General features: G+C 42.8%; 1 protein-coding gene across 3 annotated transcripts in view; it reads left to right on the forward strand.

Moving 5' to 3' along the window:
- KIF13A (kinesin family member 13A) overlaps nucleotides 1-20,065 on the forward strand; it is a 207,417-nt gene that overhangs the window by 120,365 nt on the left and 66,987 nt on the right. For all 3 annotated transcript variants that reach the window (XM_058667693.1, XM_058667698.1, XM_058667703.1), the window contains exons 5-9: nucleotides 6,558-6,650; nucleotides 8,389-8,569; nucleotides 10,521-10,608; nucleotides 12,270-12,404; nucleotides 13,366-13,478. In XM_058667693.1, the coding sequence (XP_058523676.1) occupies nucleotides 6,558-6,650; nucleotides 8,389-8,569; nucleotides 10,521-10,608; nucleotides 12,270-12,404; nucleotides 13,366-13,478 (610 nt within the window). The remainder of the gene's footprint in view (nucleotides 1-6,557; nucleotides 6,651-8,388; nucleotides 8,570-10,520; nucleotides 10,609-12,269; nucleotides 12,405-13,365; nucleotides 13,479-20,065) is intronic.

The raw sequence follows: 20,065 nt of genomic DNA on the forward strand, positions 1-20,065 counted from the left end.
GGCCTAGGAAAGCAGCGAAAGATGGCCCAAAGCTTTGGGATCCTGCACCTGCATGGGAGACCTGGAGGAAACTTCTGGCTCCTGGCTTCAGATTGGCTCAGCTCCAGCAGTTGCAGCCACTTGGGGAGTGAACACGCAGATGGAAGATTCTTCTCTCCTTTTCTCTGTAAATCTGTACTTCCAATAAAAAATTTTAAATATTTTTTAAATAAATAAAATAAATTAAAAGTATAGAAATTTATGGTAAGTTAACATAATCCGTTGTCACCATTCTGGGCACTAGAACCCCAGAACTTCTTACACCTAACTGGATATAGTCCAATACCCATCAATCAACATTTTTAGCTGCTTTTTTTAAACTTATATTGGAAAGACAGATCTACAGAGAAAAGGAAAGACAGAGAGACTTTCCATCTGCTAGTTCATTCCCCAAATGACTGCAACAGCTAGAGCTGAGGCAGTCCGAAGCCAGCAGCCATGAGCGTCCTCCGGGTCTCCCACACAGGTGCAGGGTCCCAAGGCTTTGGGCCATCTTTCGCTGCTTTCCCAGGCCATAAGCAGGGAGCTGTATGGGAAGTGGAGTAGCCGGGACATAAAATGGTATCCATCTGGTACGCCAGCACTTAGAAGTAGAGGATTAGCCAATGGAGCCATTATGCCAGGCCTAGCATTTTTTATTTGCATGAGGTTACTTTCTTTTAGACTCCTTATATATATGGAGTATTTGTCATCCTGTGCTTGACTGAGTTCATGTAACATACTGATTTCCAGTTATATCCATGTTATTGCAGATGATAAAATTCTGTTCTTTTTGTGATCAAGTAATATTCCATTGTGTTTGTGTATTACACTTCCTTATCCATTCATTGGTAGGAAGACTCTGGGTTATTTCTATTTCTTTTCTGTTGTGAGTAGTGCTGCATGAAATGTGGATATGCAGACATATCTTTGAGAGAGGAATTTTACTCCCCTTGTTTGTTCAGGTTTAAAATTGTTGGATCATATGGAGTTTCACTGTTTTCTTTTCTCAGTAACTTCTTACTGGTTTCTGTAATGATTGTATCAATATACATTCATGGGCCAACAGTATGACATAATGAGTTAAGCTATCACCTGTGACATCAGTAATCCAGTTTAGCTCCTTGCTAACATACCTAGGAAAGCTGCAGAAGATGGCCCAAGTACTTGGACCCCTTACACCCATGTGGGTAGACATGGACGGTACACCTAGCTTTGTCCTGGCCCAGCCTTGGTGGTTGCAACATTTGGGGAGTAAACCAGCAGATAAAAGATAACCTTTCTGTCATTCTTTCAAATAAATAAATGTTTTTTTAAAAGGCTATTCTTTTTCCAATACATATTCTTAGCACTCTTGTTGAGGATCAGTGGTTATAGATGTGTATGCTCATTTTTATGGCTTCTATTTTATACTGTTGGCTTATGAATGGATCTTTATGACTCTAACATACTGTTTTGATTACTGTAGGTTTATAATATATTTTTAAACCAGGTAGTATATGCCTCCTGCTTTTTTTTTTTTTTTCTCAGTCCTGCCTTGTCTGTTAATGTCTATTTTGATACATCATTTAGGGGAATACGCACATTTTAACAATATTGATTTTTCCAATCAATGAATAACAAGGTCTTTTGATTTTGTTGTCTCTTCAGTTCCTTTCATTAATGATTTAGAGTTTACATCTTACATATAAATATAAATGTTTACATATAAATATTTCACTTACTTGGCTGAATTTATTTCTAGGTATGGTTTTTATTCTTTTTGAAGCTATTGGAGGTGGAATTTCTTTATTCTTTTTTCAGATGATTCATTATTGGTATATAACAGTACTACTGATTTTTGTTAATTGACTTAGTATCCTGCAATTTAGCTGTTTCTTTTTCTATCAGCCTTTCAGTAGGATCTTTGAGGTTTTCTGCATTTAAGATCCTATCTTCTACAATGACAATTTGATGTCCGCCTTTCTACTTGAGATGGGTTTTATGTCTTTGTCTTGCCTAATTGATCTAGCTAGGTCTTCAGTGCTGTGTTGAATGTTGTCTTGTTCCAGATGTTAGATGGAAAGCCTTCAGCTTTCCCCATTCAATATGATGTTAGATATTGACTTGTTGCATGTGATCTAGCCTTTATCATGAGGAAGTGTGTTCCTTCAGTACCTGATTTAGTTACGAGTTTTATCATGAAAGGATGTTGAATTTTATCAAATTAGGTTTTTTTTTTTTTGGCATCTATTGAAAAAGACAGGAGTTTTTCCCTCCATTTTTGAGGCTGCAGTGTATCACAGTATCGCTTTGTGGATGCCAGTGTTGCAGGTGGCGGTTTTAATCCAAAGCACCATAATGTTGACTCGTGCACAAACACTTTAAAATTTGCTTGTTTGCGCAAAGACCTGTAGCTCGCAGCCGGTCCTAGCCAGTGTTCGTACACTGAGCACTGGACTTGCTTCACATCAGGTAGACACCTGCACTGTGGTTGTGAAGGACAGCCACTAATGTATATGGGAAAGCAGCAGAAGGTGGCCCAAGTGCCTGGGCCCCTGCCACACATGTGGGAAACCTGGAGGAAATTCTTGACCCATGGCTGTGACCTGGCACATTGTGGTTGTCCAGGAAGTGACCAGGTGGAACATAACACACTCTCTTGATTCCCCATCCCCTTCTCTGTTCTGCAGCTCTGCCTTTCAAATAAATACACCTTTTTAAAAATAATATAGGGCCTCTAGCGATAACGTAGTGGTTAAAGTCCTCGCCTTGCACACGCTGGGATCCCATATGGGTGCCAGTTCTAATCCCGGCTGCCCCAGTTCCCATCCAGTTCCCTGCTTATGACCCGGCAAAGCAGTCGAGGATGGCCCAAAGTCTTGGAACCCTGCAGCCACGTGGGAGACCTGCAGGAAGCTCCTGGCTCCTAGCTTCAGATTGCCTCAGCTCTAGCCGTTGCGGCCACTTGGGGAGTGAACGATTGGATGGAAGATCTTCTTCTCTGCCTCTCCTCCTCTGTATATCTGACTTCGAAATAAAAATAAATAATTCTTTAAAAACTATAATATAAAACAGGGCCTGCGCACTAGTCTAGTATCTAAAGTCCTCACCCCAGTATATGCTGGGATCCCATATGGCCGCTGGTTCTAATCCCAGCTGCTCCATTTTCCGTCCAATTCCCTTATTGTGGCCTGGGAAAGTAGTGGAGGACAGCCTAAAGCCTTGGGACGCTACACCCACATGGGGGACCTAAAAGAAGCTCCTGGCTCCTGGCTTCAGATCAGCTTAGTCGCAGCCGTTGCAGTCACTTGGGGAGCGAATGAGCAGACACCTCATTCCACTCTGTCTCATTCTTTCTATATTTTTCAATAAAATAAATCTTTAAATAATAATAATTATATATATATATAGTGAAAGACAGTTTGGTTATATTTTATTCTTGTTAGGATACCAATCTTTAGGTCATCTTCCCAACAAACCGTGTCCTTGGAAAATACTCTTATTATTTAACCCATTAAAAAATGTTTTCCATCAACATGCTATGAATATTTCTTAGGTTCCAGACTCTGTGCTTGATAAGATCAGAAACAGAAAGATAAGATGGGGACAGTGATGTGGCAGTACTGACTGCAGTGCTGGCTTCATATGGGCACGAATTTGAGTCCTGACTCATTCCACTTCTGATCCAGCTCCTTGCTAATGAGCCTGGAAAAGCTGCAAAAGATGGCCTGAATCATTGGGTGCTTTTGCGCACGTGGGAAGCCTGAGAAGTTCCAGGCTCTTGGCTTAAGTCTGGCTCAGCTTCAACTCTTGTGGTCATTTGGAGAATGAGCCAGTGAATTGAAGATCTTGCCCTTTCTCTCTCTCTCTATCTCCGCCTCCTTTTCCTTCTAACTCTGTGTCTTTCTAATAAACAAAATAAAATTTATTTTCAAAGTAGGTAAGACTATGTAAGTTTGTTATTTCTTTCCAAGTGCACATATATACACATTTATACACATCGCACTGATTTGTATATATACATATGTATATATCATCTGTTTATACATCGTTGCATGTGTGTGTCCTGTCTGTCACACACACACACACACACACACACACACACACACACACACGATTTGTCATAACGTTAGCTATACTTTTGTGAATATGGCTTTTTCCCTTTCACTCAATAATCTTCTCAATTCTAGCACCGTTTACACGTAGGTGTGTTTTTTTCCCTGGTATTGTGTAGTGTTGCATCATATAAACAATCGGATTTGATTTACCCACTGTCGTACTGCTGGGTGTTAACTTGATTCTCACTGTCATAACAACAGGGCACTTTGTAGAAATGTTTCATCGCAGGTCGGAGAATATGGGATTATTCCCTGTGATAGATGCTGTCAGGTATTGTTTAAGGACTGCCGTACCCACTTTTCCTCCCCGAAGCAGTTCATGAAAATCCCTTGTTTCCTCAACCCGGTTAAAATTTAAGGAGTCAAAGATTTTGGGGTGTGTGTGTGTTTGAAATACCAAAACGTGAGTGGCATCAACCTTGCTCATTGAAAATATCATCTCTTGTTTTCATATTGAAAACTTTTAAGACTCATTTTGCCATCTTGATATATTGTAGTATAACAAAGGGTCTTAAGCTCACATCCACCTTTGCATAAAAGTGAAACCAAAGCTTGAGTTTTATTATTTTAAAGTGTTGTGTAGGACAACAAGGTTTAACGGACTCATACCATCAGCCAGCACTTACGAAGCATTTTGTGCTGTGCACTGGAATTACAAGGAAAAACGGGTCATAGTCTCTGACCTCCATGGAGAGAATAGATGCTTCATCCAGCCATTGCTGCAAATGCTTCTATATGAGTGAGTGTTCCCAGGACTACACGAGCACAGAGAAAGAATATCAGTTAATCCTCTTGATAATGGAGAATGAATATAGAAATTCATCATTCCGAGATAACAGGTTAAATGGCCTCCTGTGATGCCAGCATCCCATGTGTATACAGTTCCCATTCTAGCTGCTGTACTGCAGATTCAGCCCCCAATTAAAGTACCTGGGAAAGCAGCAAAAAATGGCCCAGTGCTTGAACCTTTGCTACCCATGTTGCAGACCAGGAGGGAGTTCCTGACTCCTGGCTTCAGCATAGCCCAACCCTGGTTGTTGTTGCCATTTTAGCAGTGAACCTGTGGATGAAAGGTCTCAGTCTCTCCCTCTCTCCATGACTCTGTCAGATAAATAAATAAATCTTAAAAAAGAAGGAAAGAAATGTATCCATTTCAAAGCATAGTAAAGGCCTCCTCAAGTGTTTTCAGATTATCACCTTGGCTCTTCCATGAGACTTCTCAGCCATTAAAAAAGAATGAAGTTCTATAACAAGGATGAAATGTAACAAAGTGGTCCTAACTTTGTTGGAAGACCATTAGGCTCAGTGAAATAAGCCAATTCCAGATGTGCAGATTTCCTGTGTTCTCTAATTTAAGACAACCTTCATGAAAAATGCAAAACAAAAAGATATATAGGTAAACAAGTATCCGCTTACCGTCTCATAGACGAATGGTGTAAAATGGAGACTAGAGTACCTGGAAAGAAAAGAATTGCAGTGTGCATGTACTGCCCAGTAAGAGAAAGACCCAATCCAGCTGTTAAATGTAACAAAATACTAGTTGCTCTGCCATGGCCTATACCTACAGTGTCACTACACACAGAAAGAACAGAATGTTGGGGTCATAAATGCAGCTGAAGGACTTTATTACTGTAAAAATACAAAGGACACTGGGGAGGGGAGACGATGGAAGGAGGAAAATGGAGGAAGCCTGATAGCTGCGAAACTGTATAATGGCAAATAAGAGTAAAAATAAATTAAGGAAAGAAATTCATCAATTTCAAAGTGTGCTAAATGCCTCCTCAACTGTTTTCTGATGATTGCCTCTTGACTCCTCCATGATGTTCTGCCGTACTAAAGGAAATGACTAAACACTCCTCAGAGCTGCGGTGTGATGCGCGAATTTGTCCACAAGAGGTTGTCTCTGAGCTCTCTCTGGGGACACCTGCCAATGATGCTTGTGAGTCTACTAATGGCAGCCACAGTTGTCATCCCATCAACAGCTGTGGGCCATTTCTCGGCACTTGACATGAACACAACATCATGTTAGGTGCTGAGGGGAAATACCAAACATGAGTGGCATCAGCTTAGCTCATTGAAACTCTGGATGCAGTGGGGAGAGAAGACAGTGATGTTTAGTGCCATTTTTGATCCTATGTCAGAAGACACTAAGTCAAATCTGGGTGATACTTTGGTATTTTCCACTGGCAATGGGAGGGATGCTTCAGTGCCTAGAGAAATGTCTCAGGAAGACAGTGTGCAGAGTCACATGTTTAGGTGCTGAACTGCAGGTAAAACTTTGTTATAAAGATCTTGAGTCCATCAGCCTGTACATAGTAGGCACACAGTTTGCTTTTATTGTTTTATCAGATGCATAAAATATTGATGTTAATGCAGACGTGTCAAGAAATAAAAATCATTGCCTTATTTCAGTTTTCCATTGTTTGTCTTTCTTTTTAGGTCAAGAAATGGTTTTCAAGTGCCTTGGGGAAGGGATTCTTGAGAAAGCCTTTCAGGGTTATAATGCTTGCATTTTTGCCTATGGGCAGACAGGTAAGAATTTATTCTTGTTTACAGTCAGTGACCTTAAGGGTGCATGCTTGAGATTTGAAAATGGAGGGGCAGGCCTTGTGGAATGGTGACCATAGCTGCTTGGGCGCTCAGGAGACCCAGGTGGAGTTCCCCAAGCTTTAGCATGGCCCTGCTATTGCTGGTACCGGCAGTTAGGACATGAATCAGCTAATAGAAGATCATTGTCTATTCACTCCCCCAAATAGTAGGCATTTACAATAATACTAATAATAAATAACCAGGTGGGGGAAGGAAGGAAAGAAAGTAAAGGAAAAACTTTGAGATCCAACAAAACCTTGAGTATGTTTCTGACTTGAATGTCACTGAGTCAGATAGTCCAAATTCAGCCTCTTTTTGAAGGTATAACAGTTTTTGGTAATTGAATAAATTCTATATTAATGAATAAAGCTACTTTCAAGCTATTAAGTGTCATTTTCCTAAATTATAGTTTTAACCGATATTTGAACCAGAGAAATAATTACCTGTTACTCAGTGTAAATGTTATAGTGAAAAGAAAAAAACAAACAAAAAAAACCCTCTTGGTATCATCCTCTACCGAGGACTTTTATCAGGAGATAAAAGTCATGATTAATTATGAAAGCCTAGCTGGTTCAACAGGTAATTGAAACAAGCACAACAAAACGAAACCAGTGGCCCAGCTAGCAACACTCTTAATACTCTGTTTTGAAATTTTTCAGCTGTAAGATGAGAATGCCTAAATTACAGTACAGGCTAATATTAAATCATAGGATACCTAAGAGATGGAATATACATAATATACAATTATAAAAATACAATTGCCATACTCAGCATCTGGGTATAGCACACTCTGCCATTTCCTGTGCCACTGGCATCACGTGCAGTTCAAGTCCTGGCTGCTGCATTTGCATTCCAGCTTCTTGCTAATTTTCCCGGGAAAAAGGAAAAAACAGAAGATGGCCTCAGTGCCTGAGATCCTGCCACCCATGTGGGAGACCTGAATGGAGTACAGGCCCCTGTCTGTGGCCTGGGGCAGCTCTGGCAGTTGTGGCCACCTTGGCAGTGAGGCAGCTGATGGAAGGACTCCCCCTCTGCCTCTCCCTCCTTCCCTCCCACCCTCCCTGTGCCTTTCTGTAACTGTCTTTCAAGTAAACAAGTCATTTTTTAAAAAACATTTTTTCAATAACAGCAAAATATTGTTAATGTCACTTAATAATATATCATTGCAATTTTATGATACATACTTTTGAAGGTGGTATTTGCATTTTTAAAAGATATATTTTTATTGGAAAGGCACATTTTACAGAGAGGAGAGATGTAGACAAAGATCTTCCATCCACTGGTTCACTCCCCAAGTGGCCACAACATCCAGAGCTGAGCTAATTTGAAGCCAGAAGCCGGGAGCGCAATGACTCAGTGGCTAAATCTTCACCTTGTATGCTCTGGGATCCCATCTGGGAGCTGGTTCATGTCCCAGCTGTTCCACTTCCTATCCCATTTGCTGCTTGTGGCCTGAGAAAGCAATGGAGAATGGTTGTACTTATACACATTCATGACACTGAAGACTGTGTGTGTAATGGAAGGACCAATAGCTATGACATACAAGAACTGGGTTTGAGAACCAGGTTTGTCAGTTTCATGCTGAGTAACCTTAGCTCTCAAATGACGAAAAGTCATGCAGTTCTAGTGTTAAATGTGCTTTCTCTACTACCCTTCCTTCTTTCTGCTGCTTCTTCTCCAGGTTCAGGAAAATCCTTCTCCATGATGGGCCACGCCGAGCAGTTGGGCCTCATTCCAAGGCTCTGCTGTGCTTTATTCAAAAGAATCTCTTTGGAGCAAAATGAGTCACACACCTTTAAAGTCGAAGTGTCCTATATGGAAATTTATAATGAAAAAGTTCGTGATCTTTTAGATCCCAAAGGGTGAGTTCTTGTTGAAATTGAGTTTATAAGTCAAGGTAATTTCTTTAAAGGATCCTAAAATTAAAATTGCAAGTGTATTTGAGCCCTGGGTCACTGCTCATAGAAATCATTAGCTACTCCAAAGCCCAATAGCATCTCCACCATACATACAGTTTAGACCATTTTCATGTTTGAGGCTTCTTACATCTATATATGCCATCTAAAAAGCTGTTTTTCTATAGGTAATTCTTTTTGCATCAGATTGTGAACATGGAGTTCATAGAGGACACATTGATCCTCCCAGTGAAGTTTGACATAAGCTCTAAGTTGAAGGTACAGTGGTTGAGGGATTAAAACATCCTGACTGGCAAGTTGGTGCCTTCCTGACTGTGCCTTGGAATCATATAAGGAGCTTCTGAAGGATCCACTGCCCTGAGTTTCAGCACCTGTGGATGCTTTGATTTAGTAATAGGCCATGAAATGGTGAAATTCAGACATACATACTTTTGGAAAACTTGATGAGTTTGATCCATAAAGGAAAAGGGGTAGTGTTTACTTTATGTCAGTTTTTTTGGCTTTTCCCTGATCTAGCTCACATGAGGCCCAGTGTTGTAGCCCTGCCCTGTACGGACTGCCCCCATCCTAACTCAAGTTTTCCAGTGGGAGTAATGGCCTCAGTTTTAATATATCCTTTGTGATTTGCTTTTTTCTGCTCAGTGTGTAATTCATTCGAAAAATAGTACCTTTATTTTCTGCTGCTGTTCAGCATTCCATTTTCACATAGCTTACCCCTGGTGTTGGTAACTTTCCACTCTTTCTCATTACAGTGCTTCTGTCACTGTTGTTGTACAGGGCCCTTGATGTGCAGGTGTAGGAGTTTCTAGGACTGCCAGCAGTGAGCATGAATTCCATATTAGACCCCATCACAAGCATATGAAATGGCAGTAGATGTACTCTCTGTGGCTGAGTGGACAGATGGAGCCTGAGAGCTGGCTTGTCTATGTCGGGGTAGCTCTCCCGAAGACATGCATTATGGTTTGTCCCTGGTTAGAGTACAGCAGATTTGCTCATCGTCACAGTGAATCCTTCATCCTTGAAGTTAGTATATCTACTTTGTAGAGACGTGAGATTAAGTGGGAAAACTGAAGTGCTTAGAGAGCACTGCCAAGACTTTGGAAACACTCGTGACTCTTCCTTCTTTCCACATTTGAGAGATGCCAAGAATTGATTCTTCGTTTGAAAAATGATTAATATTCAATGCCATGAAAACAATGTCACACGCAATATGGTGAAACATACACAGCCATGCTGTTAACCTCGATTGTCTTTTGAAAAGCTCTTCAGATGAGTTCCAAACTGGATTTGCCATTTTGAAAATTCTAGAAGAGAGCCCTAAAATCTTCACTCAGAACCTGGTCTAAATATAGAATAAACATCAGTGACTACAAGCAACTTCTGTACTGTGCGCCCGTTGTCTGTATGAAATTGTTAGCATAGAAACAGCACAGATCAACACAGCTTCAAAAAGTAGATTCAGCATGGTTCAGTATTCTTTGCGTTATTCAGAATTTTTTAGACACTATTTATTGAGAAGGTACTTTCTGATGAAATTCACCTCAAGGTTAAATTATATCTTTGTTCTTTGCTTCACTGTTTCCTTCCATTTGTGAAACTGAAATTCATCTGTTAAAACAAGTTAGCCTAACCTAGTTCTGTGTGCTGGTTGTTTAGTTTAGGACTAGAGATTGAACTTTTAAAATAGTACATTACTTTAAATAGAAATCAGAGTATAAAAGACATTCCTCATATGGAATGCTGTTTTGCTAATCCAAATAAACTTGTTTTTAGAATATATTTTTGATCAGTTAAAAAAATCCTTTTTGTAATTGCAGTCAGTGTCTGGGTACTTAAGAAGAAAGAAAAGCTTCCAAATTTGGTCTGATTCATTTATTCCTTTCCTCTTCTCCCAAAGGAGTAGACAGTCTCTTAAAGTTCGAGAGCATAAAGTTTTGGGACCATACGTAGATGGCTTATCTCAACTCGCTGTCACTAGTTTTGAGGTAAGTGTCATTATTTTAAAATGTCATTTTGAAAGCCACCTGCAAATCCAAGCCTGCGGGTGATATTACTGATTGTCTTTCGTGTGAATGCTATACCATATCGGTACCATTTATGTTCCCAGAGACCCAGCACCTGCACGCCCCCATGACAGAAGGCCCTCACTTGCCTCCTGCATGCTGCTTGCTGTGCAGGTGTTCAGGGTTCCTGATAGATGTTTTCACCAAGATTGTTCTGTTGGGGAACAAATCTCCCCAAGGTTGCCGATGATGCTGTCCTAGACGCATCTGATCAGCCAAACAGTACCTGGCAGTTGACTCAGCTTTTCCTAATGGACAGTTCTTGGTCACCATTCTCTCTTCTGGGATTTTTGTTTCTTGACGTCACTGCTGTTTCTACTAGCCTGTTTCCCTGCTCCTTGAAATTGGTGCCCTGTTCAGCGTGAAAACTCACAATACAAGCTGCTGTCTCCGTACTGAAGAGTGGAATGAATCAGTGGAAAGATCCCTACACATACATGGGCTGTCTCTTTAATGTGGCTACCCCGTTACAATTTTTTTTTAGGAGACCCAAAATTAATTTGTGAGGTAACTCTCTCCAACCACTTAAATGAAGACGTATGTGGTATTGCTCAGTGATAAATAGGGCATAGTCTTCATTTGAAAAATATTGAGGTGCTGAAGTGAGTGGAAACCTTTCTGACCTAGGGATGCCGCGTCCACCCCTTGATAGAGGTCCTAATTCTTAGCATGATGGAGTCCATGTCCATGCATCCTGGCATTTATTAGTAGGAACTAATTAGTAGGAGCTCTTGATTTGCATCCCAGCTCTGCCTCCTAACGGATCTGGAGAAGGGTGTTTGGCTTCCATGGGCTTCATGGCATCCTTGTGTGCAAAATCCCAGAAATCCCTCTTTCACAAGGATCATCCAGCAAACATTTTCTGAGACCCCATGGGATTCCAGGCATTGCATTGTAGCATCAGGTGAACAAAGATGAAGGCAAATCCCCTACCCTTGGAGCACCACAGTATAGGAAGTCAGAAGTGAATAAGCAGGTGACAGACAGCTTTGCTGCGCTGATAGGCACAGGGAAGTAGAATTAAAGCTGGTTCTGGAGGCTGGAATGTTAAGGAGCTTGATGCCAGGCACCTGCTTGGCACCCAGAGAGGACTTTCTTGCTGCATCACAGCATGGCAGAGGCATTCTGTGACTGGCGGAGGCAAACGCACCATTTCTTCTTTTAAAGGCCCTGATATGTTCCTGGCATCATGACCACATCTGATACTAACTGCCTTTCAAGACCCCAGCTCCAAATGGCAGTAACATGAATTTAGGATTATGCTTCTAACACATGAGCTTTAGGGGACACATTCAGACTATAGCATTGTTACTATGTGAAGTGTTCGGTAGATACTAGCTCTCCTGGAAATTTTCAAAGAAAAAAAAAGCCAGGGTCTTAACAGACAAACGTAAAGACACTTGGAGATGGAAAGAAGAAATGGGGAAACATTGGCTCCAGTAGAACTGAGCGAGCTAGAAGCTGAAACTGCACCTGTTAGAGGAGAGTTACGGAGGTTTATACAGAAGGCTCTCGCAGATCCTGAGGAATGTGCATGCCTGGTGTGCTGCTCAGAGAGTTCTCCTTATGCTCTCTGACTCTAGGATATCGAATCGTTGATGTCGGAGGGAAATAAGTCTCGGACGGTCGCTGCAACCAACATGAATGAAGAGAGCAGCCGCTCCCATGCTGTGTTCAACATCATAATCACGCAGACGCTGTACGACCTGCAGTCCGGGGTAAGGCGCTGGGCAGAGGAAGCAGAGTATCCACAGGGTGAGGTATTTCATGGCTGAGTTTAGTGGCTGGGTTCTTGCTAGAGGAGATGCTTTCCTTACATCATTTCATTTGTGAGATCATACATATATATATTTATATAATTTTTGCAATTGGATTTCTTGTGTAAACTTCTGTGATGATAGCACTATATAGCTTTGAGAACATGTCCTTTCATATTGAAATAGCCCTCAAAGAAGTAATTCTGCATCATCATTGAGGAGTATAAAACATTTGACCTAAAGAATACTTTCCAGAAGAAAGGTTTAATCCAACTGTGCAAGGAGCCTCATACCCTATTTTTTGCTCCTGGCCCCATACAACATCTGAGTTTCTAACTTCTAGAAAGCCAAGTGTTCTTGATATCCAATTGCAAAACAAAATGATCCAGGCCCAGTGCAATACCTAGAGGCTAAATCCTCACCTTGTATGTGCTAAGATCCTGTATGGATGCTAGTTCATGTCCTGGCTACTCCAGTTCCCATTCAGTTCCCTCCTTGTGACCTGGGAAAGGAGTAGAGGATGGCCCAAAGCCTTGGGACCCTGCACTCACATGGAAGACCTGGAAGAAGCTCCTGGCTCCTGGCTTTGAATAAGCTCAGTTCTAACCATAGTGGCCACTTGGGGAGTGAATTAATAATGGATGGAAAATGTCTCTTCTTGTTTCTGTAACTTTGACTTTCTGATAAAAGTAAATAAATCTTAAAAAAAAAAAAAGGTTGCTTTACACACCAACATAAATTTTGACAGTGAAATTCATTGCTAATTTGAGTGAATCTGACTGCTGAAAATCCTGAGAAGTTTACCGCATTAGAGTGGGTTGGATGTTGGGGTTGCTGTCTGTTAAACTGCTGACATAGAGGCAGATGTTCCAGTGGTTTCTGCATTGATGTGTGTTGTGTCTCTCTTGTGTCCCACAACTAGAACTCAGGAGAGAAAGTCAGTAAGGTCAGCCTGGTCGACCTGGCGGGCAGCGAAAGAGTTTCCAAGACCGGAGCTGCGGGAGAGCGACTGAAGGAAGGCAGCAACATCAACAAGTAAGGTGGCTGGTGCAAGGACAAGCTGGCAGTGTCCTGCTCTTGGCTGCTTTTTGCATGAAAAGGGTCAGATGGTCCTGATGCACAGGTGCTTCAGAGTCAGTGGAGCTTTAGGAAACCAAACTCAAGAAAAACATCAGCCTTAGGGCTAGTGCTGTGGCACCGCGACTTAAACCACTGTCTGCCACACTGACATCCCACATGGATGCCAGTCAAAGTCCCATCTAGCCCTCTGCTGATGCTTCTAGGAAAGCACAAAGACTTGGGCTGCTGATACCCACGCGGGTACACCAGATGAGGCCTCTGGTTCTTGGGTTCCACCTGACCCAAGCCTTAGCCTTATGGCCATTTGCTGGGAATGAAGCCGCATATGGAAGAACTGTGTCTGTCCTTCCCTCACTCTCTGTAGCTACCTTTCAAATAAATCAATAAATGCCCGACTCCATTAAGGCATATGAAGTTTGCTTAGTAAAGCTATGTGATGTAATACTGCCAATAAAAGGCACCTAAGTATCCTTATATTCATATAATGCCTTGTAAGATAAAGTACAGATCACGAGTTTGTCAATTAAGTTACATCTTCAACTAACTCAAAGAGCTCATTCTGGAAAGAAATGTTGCTTTGTCTCCCTGCTCAAGGTTATCCCATTTGCCTGAGTACCTGCCATGGGCTCAGCAGTGCAATAAACGTGAAAGAAAACAGGAAGACAAGAGATGCAAAGGGCTTTGCTGGGCAGACCAAGGAAAACTGGGCAGTCCATGCAGTGGAGGCCCCAGTGAAAGACTTGGTAGAGGGTGTCCCAGACTGGCTCATGATAGCACCGAGTCCTTGCTTTCCAACATGAGTAAGTGGCGGTGTTTGTGTTTAAGAGCGCACACTCAAGCCAGAGTGCTTGTGTTTAATCCTGCCTCTGCTTCCTACTACAGTGTATGTCCAAGGCAGGTGATCTCATTGCTCTGAGCCTCATTTTGCTCATCTGGAAAATGGATAATGACACTTCACAGGGTTGTTGGGGATTAACTGCCCATGGCGTTCCTGGGAGAATGTGCAGCATATAGCAAACACTGAATATTTATCATGGCTGTTATTATTTTTTAAAGATTTATTTCTTTTTATTGGAAAGTCAGATATACAGAGAGGAGGAGAGACAGAAAGATCTCCGTCTGCTGATTCACTCCCCAAGCGGCAACAATGACCGGAACGGAGCCAGGAGCCAGAAGTTTCCTCCCATGCAGGTGCAGGGTCCAAGACTTTTGGGCCGTCCTCCACTGCTTTCCCAGGCCGCAAGCAGGGAACTGGATGGGAAGCAGGGCTGCCAGGATTAGAACCAGCGCCCACATGAGATCTTGGTGCGTTCAAGGCGAGGACTTTAGCCACTAAGCTACCACGCCAGGCCCCATATCTGTTATTTTTACCAGCACAGTCTCTATCACTATTCTAAGATCAGACAAAAAGACCATTTTTTTATAAATTTTCCCATTGAGCAGTCATGGCTTGGGATTTAATTTGCACAGAGTAACAGGGATTGCATTCTATACCATGTTGACACAGCTTGCATTTTAAAACATTAGCACATTTTGGTGGTAGTATATGAAAGTTAGAATTAAGAAGTTCCAGAGTTGGAGATTAACGGTAAAATAGTGCATCCCTCTGTCAGACAGACACAGCCACACTCACGGGGAAAGGCAGCTACTTTAGGGAGTTAATCTTCCCGTCATCTTGTCTCCTGCTCTGATAACAAAGGATTCCACTCTGTTTCATGGTGAGCATTGCAGGATCCCATGCCCCCACGTAGCTCTGTTTCCAAAATTAGTTCAGGCCACAGGACAGGAATGCTGAAATAGAGTGAGTGAATAGATACCAAAGATGAGATTTTCATTCCTCCTGGAGACCTCCTAATTCCTGCCGAGCCGAGCTACCCTCCGACTGTCCTGGGCTTGTCAGACCACACATCTGTGCTGGGGCCGTGTGAGAACTGAGGGTGCACGCATGTGGCTGGCCTTGTTGTAGACCGACGTAGATTCCCGGTACTCTTGCTAGTGCCAGGCACCGTTCTGCATGCTCCAAATGTCATGATTCACCTGATTGTCACATCAGCATCAGGAATTGGGATTCTTATTTCCATTTTAGAGATGAGAATACCAAGGCAAGGTATTCCGTTGCCTTGTGTGTCTCAGACTACCACACTCTTAAATACGAATCTAGGGTTTGAACCCAGAACCAGCCACCCTACTCCCTGTGGCAGGGCTACTCTCCATGTACCAGCAAGAGGCTGTTGAATACTTTTGTCCCGGAGTAGACACGCCACCTTATATTTAGAGGCTATATGATGAAGTGGCCCTGCATGGATTACCCCATGGCCTTGTGACAACATGGTTCAGTTCTCTAGCCAGTGACTTTTGTCCATAAGGACTTGTTGAGTTGCATGGAGTACTCTCAACATCCCGCTGTCTCTCCTAATTTATTCTCTAGGTCTTTCATAAATGGGTCTCTGGGATAGGTCCTAGGTATTGATAACCTTCAGAAACCATTTATGTGCTGCGTTGGCTCATGATAGATGTTTGTATCTCTGGGAACATAACAGGTGTTTTCAAGACAAGGAAACTGGTGCTTGGAGTTACTAAGTAGCATAAAGAAAAGTTCATGATCGATTGATTGATGGTGTTTACACAGTTGATCAAGATGAGAAGGGTCAAGGGTTAGGGGAAAGTGGGTGAGGGCATTGTTTCCAAATTTACTGTTTCATCCTTCTGTATCTGGGGGAAGGAAGGAGATAAGGAGAGAGGCCACACCCAACCTCCCAACCACCTCAGTACCCGCAAATGGAGAATGGCCACCCTATGTCATCCCTTGGAGCATGCTCCAAGGGTTCTGCTTAAATGTTTCAGTAGTTCTGAAATGCTATCGTATCTCACCAATCCAAGGATAAAGAAATCCTTCCAAGGTCCATTAAGCCCAGGATTCTCCTGTGTGTCTGGCACTACTTTAGGTGCTGAGAATAAATTAAAGAAATGGGATCCCGTATGGGTACCGGTTCTAATCCCGGCAGCTCCACTTCCCATCCAGCTCCCTGCTTATGGCCTGGGAAAGCAGTCGAGGACAGCTAAAAGCTTTGGGACCCTGCACTTGCGTGGGAGACCCGGAGGAAGCTCTTGACTCCTGGCTTCAGATCAATTCAGTTCTAGTCATTGTGGCCACTTGGGAAATGAATAATCAGATGGAAGATTTCTGTCTCTTCTCCTCTCTGAAATCTGACTTTCCAATAAAAATAAATTTTAAAAAAGGGAATTAGACATGGTAGTAGGTAGAGTAATACTTCCCACACAGATTTGTCCATGTTCTAATTCTGAAAACCCATGCATATGCTACCATGCAAAGTAAATATATTTCGCAGGTGTAATGAAGTTCAGGATTTTGAGATGGAGAGATTATACAGGTGGGCCCACCACAGCCACAGGAGTCATTGCAAATGCAACCTGAAGGTAGGAGAGGCAGTGGCACAGTGAAAGGGAGTGAGGAGACCCTGAGCAGCCCTTGCTTGCTTGAGGAGAGAGGCAGGTGCATGAGCCTGGGAATGGGGAAAGGTTGAAACAGGCAAGGACACAGGTTCTCTCCCAGAGCCTCAAGTGGGAGCATGGCTCTGTCACCACCGGGATTTTAGCCCAGTGGGATGCATCCTAGACTCCTGAGTCTGTATTGATTTGCACTCTGGCTGGAGATCCAGGTATTGCAGGTATTAGGGGAGAAAATTAGCAGATGAAAGAACTCGCTTATTTCTGCCACTCTGCCATTCAAGAAAATAACAGCTACAACAATTAAAATGAATTTGTGCTGATTGAAGCCATGCTATTTGTGGCTGTTGCAGGCCTGAAGGCACAGCCCAGGAGCAGTGAAGTCCGTTTACTCTGAAACCAGATGCAGGAGGGTTTTCCTGACCTGGAGAGCCCACTTTGCATGAGGCATCTCTTTTGTTTTCCTTTTCCTTCTACATGTATGCTAGCATTCCACATGGTTGCTGGTGTGAATCTTTACTGCTCCACTTCTAATCTACCTCCCTACTAGGGTAACATAGGAAAGCAGCAAAGGATGGCCCAAGTCTTGGGCCACTATTCCCATGTGGGAGACCTAGATTGGGAGTTCTAGGCTCCTAGCCTACCCCTAGCTATTGCCACTGCAGCCATTTGGGAGTGAACCAATGGAAGGAAGATATTCCCTCTCTCTCTCTCTCTCTCTCTCTCTCTCTGTCTCTCTAATTCTGCCTCTTTAAAATAAATACTTTAAGATAGACTATGTCATCCAGTTGATAGTGGAGAGATTTCATTGTACTTGGAGTGCTGAGATCGCCAGCAATTCAGAAGTGTTGAACTATCAGAAGCACTTGATCAGGACCCTTGGAATGTACCCCACATTGGGGATCCTGGGATGAATAGGAGGCTGGGTGTGTCTTCCCCTTCCATCTCCCCTCATCCCCAAGATACAGGAAGGAAAAAAGAATATGGAAACAATGGTTTCACGCACATTTCTCTAGCCCTTGACACTTCACACCGTAATCAACTATGTAAAAACCATCAAAAATAAATTTAAAAAACATTAATTAATAAAATATGACAATTTCTATGGCCCTAGGGAAAAAAAGAGAAGAAAGACTCATGTGATCTTGACTATTTCACATTGAAGATATGGGTCTGTGCTTTTTGGATCTGTTTTAGCAGATGTGTGTTGAATAAAGCCTTGGCGTGAGAACAAAGGCATGAGTGAGGTGGCACTCCGACCTCAGGAAGTGGGGAAGGAAGACCTTTGGAATGGATATGTCACTTCATTAGGGGCCAGGGGAAGTTAAACAGTAGCTCTCCCTTATCCTGGTTTCACTTGACATGGTCAGACACAGTCTGAAAATATTAAATGGGAAACTCTGGAATTAATGTGTAAGTTGTGGATTGCACACCGCTCTGAGTGGTGGGGTGCAAGCTCCTGCCGCCTAGCCCAGAACATGAATCTTCTCTTTGTCTGGCATTGTCATACTGCTATGGTATTGCAATGCTTGCTGTGGTCAACTGATCCTTTTATTATAACCTAACACTGCGCAACCCTGCCAGTGTTGTCCACCTCACTGTATTTCCTGGCCCTAGGCATTGTATCATCTAACATCACCATTAGAAGGGCGAGGAAATGTGCAGCATGGTGTTTGGAAAGACAGAGACCTCAGTTGCCTAGTTCTCATTACAGAATATTATGGTTGTTCTCTTTCATTATTAGTAATTATTGTTAATCTCTTTCTGTGCCTAACTGGTGACCTCAATTGTGGGTGGATGTGTGTGTATGTATGTGTATGTGTGTGTGTGTATATATATATATACACATGATATATCTAGGATTTGGTGCTAGCCACAGTATCGGGCATCCACTGGGAGATATCCCCCATGGAACAAGGGAGCTTACTGACTACAGGCAGGGCTGCCCAAGGGAGATAAAGCAGTATTTTGGCTATCTAAGCAAGCTGTATGATCTCACTGTGCCTCGGTTTCCTCATCTGAAAGGTTCAGTTGTGGAAACCATCCTATGAGTTGGATTGCTACAAGGATTTAATTAGTTGTTTTTGGCAAAGTATTTGCAAAAGGGTCTAGCACATAGGAAGCCATTTATACAACTGTTTAGTGGTAAAGTAAGGGAAAAATGATACATTGGAACTAGTACTTTAACGTTCTGTAAATGGCTGGCTGAGCCTTACTTGGCACCGGGCTCAAGCCTGGGCACTCTGATTCCAGTTCATCTTCCTATCCTGTACATCCTGAGAGGAAGCAAATGATGGCTGAAGGACTTCGTTCCCCACTATGCATGTGGGAGACTCAAACTGAGGTCAAGGCTCCTGACTGTGACCTAGCCAGCCATGACTGATGTGGACGTTTCAGGAGTGAGACAGCAGACCGATCTATGTCTGTCTTTCAGAGGAAGGAAGGGAGGGAGCGAGGGAAGATGGAAGGAAAAAGACTCTATAATTTAAGGGGAAGAAAAAACAGAGTGAGTGCTATGGTGCAGTGGTTTAAACTTCTGCTTGGGATGCCCACGTCTCACAGTACCTTCTAGAAGCAAATTTTCTGCCTCCATTTTCTGATTCAACTTCCTTTTAATCCACCTGGGGTGGCAGCAAGTACATGGATCCCTGCTCCATATAAGAGACCCAGATGGAGTTCCTGGCTCCTGGCTTTCAACTGGTTTAGTCCTGGGCTTGAACATTTCGGGACTGAAGCAATGCCTCTATCCTCTCTTCCCCTCTTCTCTTCCCTCCCCTCCTTTCATCCCCCCCTTCATTCCCCTCCCCCTCTCTTCTCCTGTCCTCTCCCTTTCCCTTCCCCACCTCTTTCCCTCTCTCCCCTCTTCCCCTCTTTTCCCCTCCTGTCCTCCTTCCCTTCCTCCCTCTCCCCTCTCCCTCCGCTCACTGACACTGTGCCCTCAAATAAATAAATAAGCGGTCTTTTAAAAGATCAGTTCTCAGTTGCACACTCAGGCTTAGGCAACCCTTGCCGTGTGTCCTGGGATCCCTCTGCCCCTGAGATGTGCTTCTATGAATGCAGCATTGATAATCCTC

Source organism: Ochotona princeps, chromosome 1 (genome assembly GCF_030435755.1).
Source record: "Ochotona princeps isolate mOchPri1 chromosome 1, mOchPri1.hap1, whole genome shotgun sequence".
Classification (NCBI taxonomy): Eukaryota; Metazoa; Chordata; class Mammalia; order Lagomorpha; family Ochotonidae; genus Ochotona; species Ochotona princeps.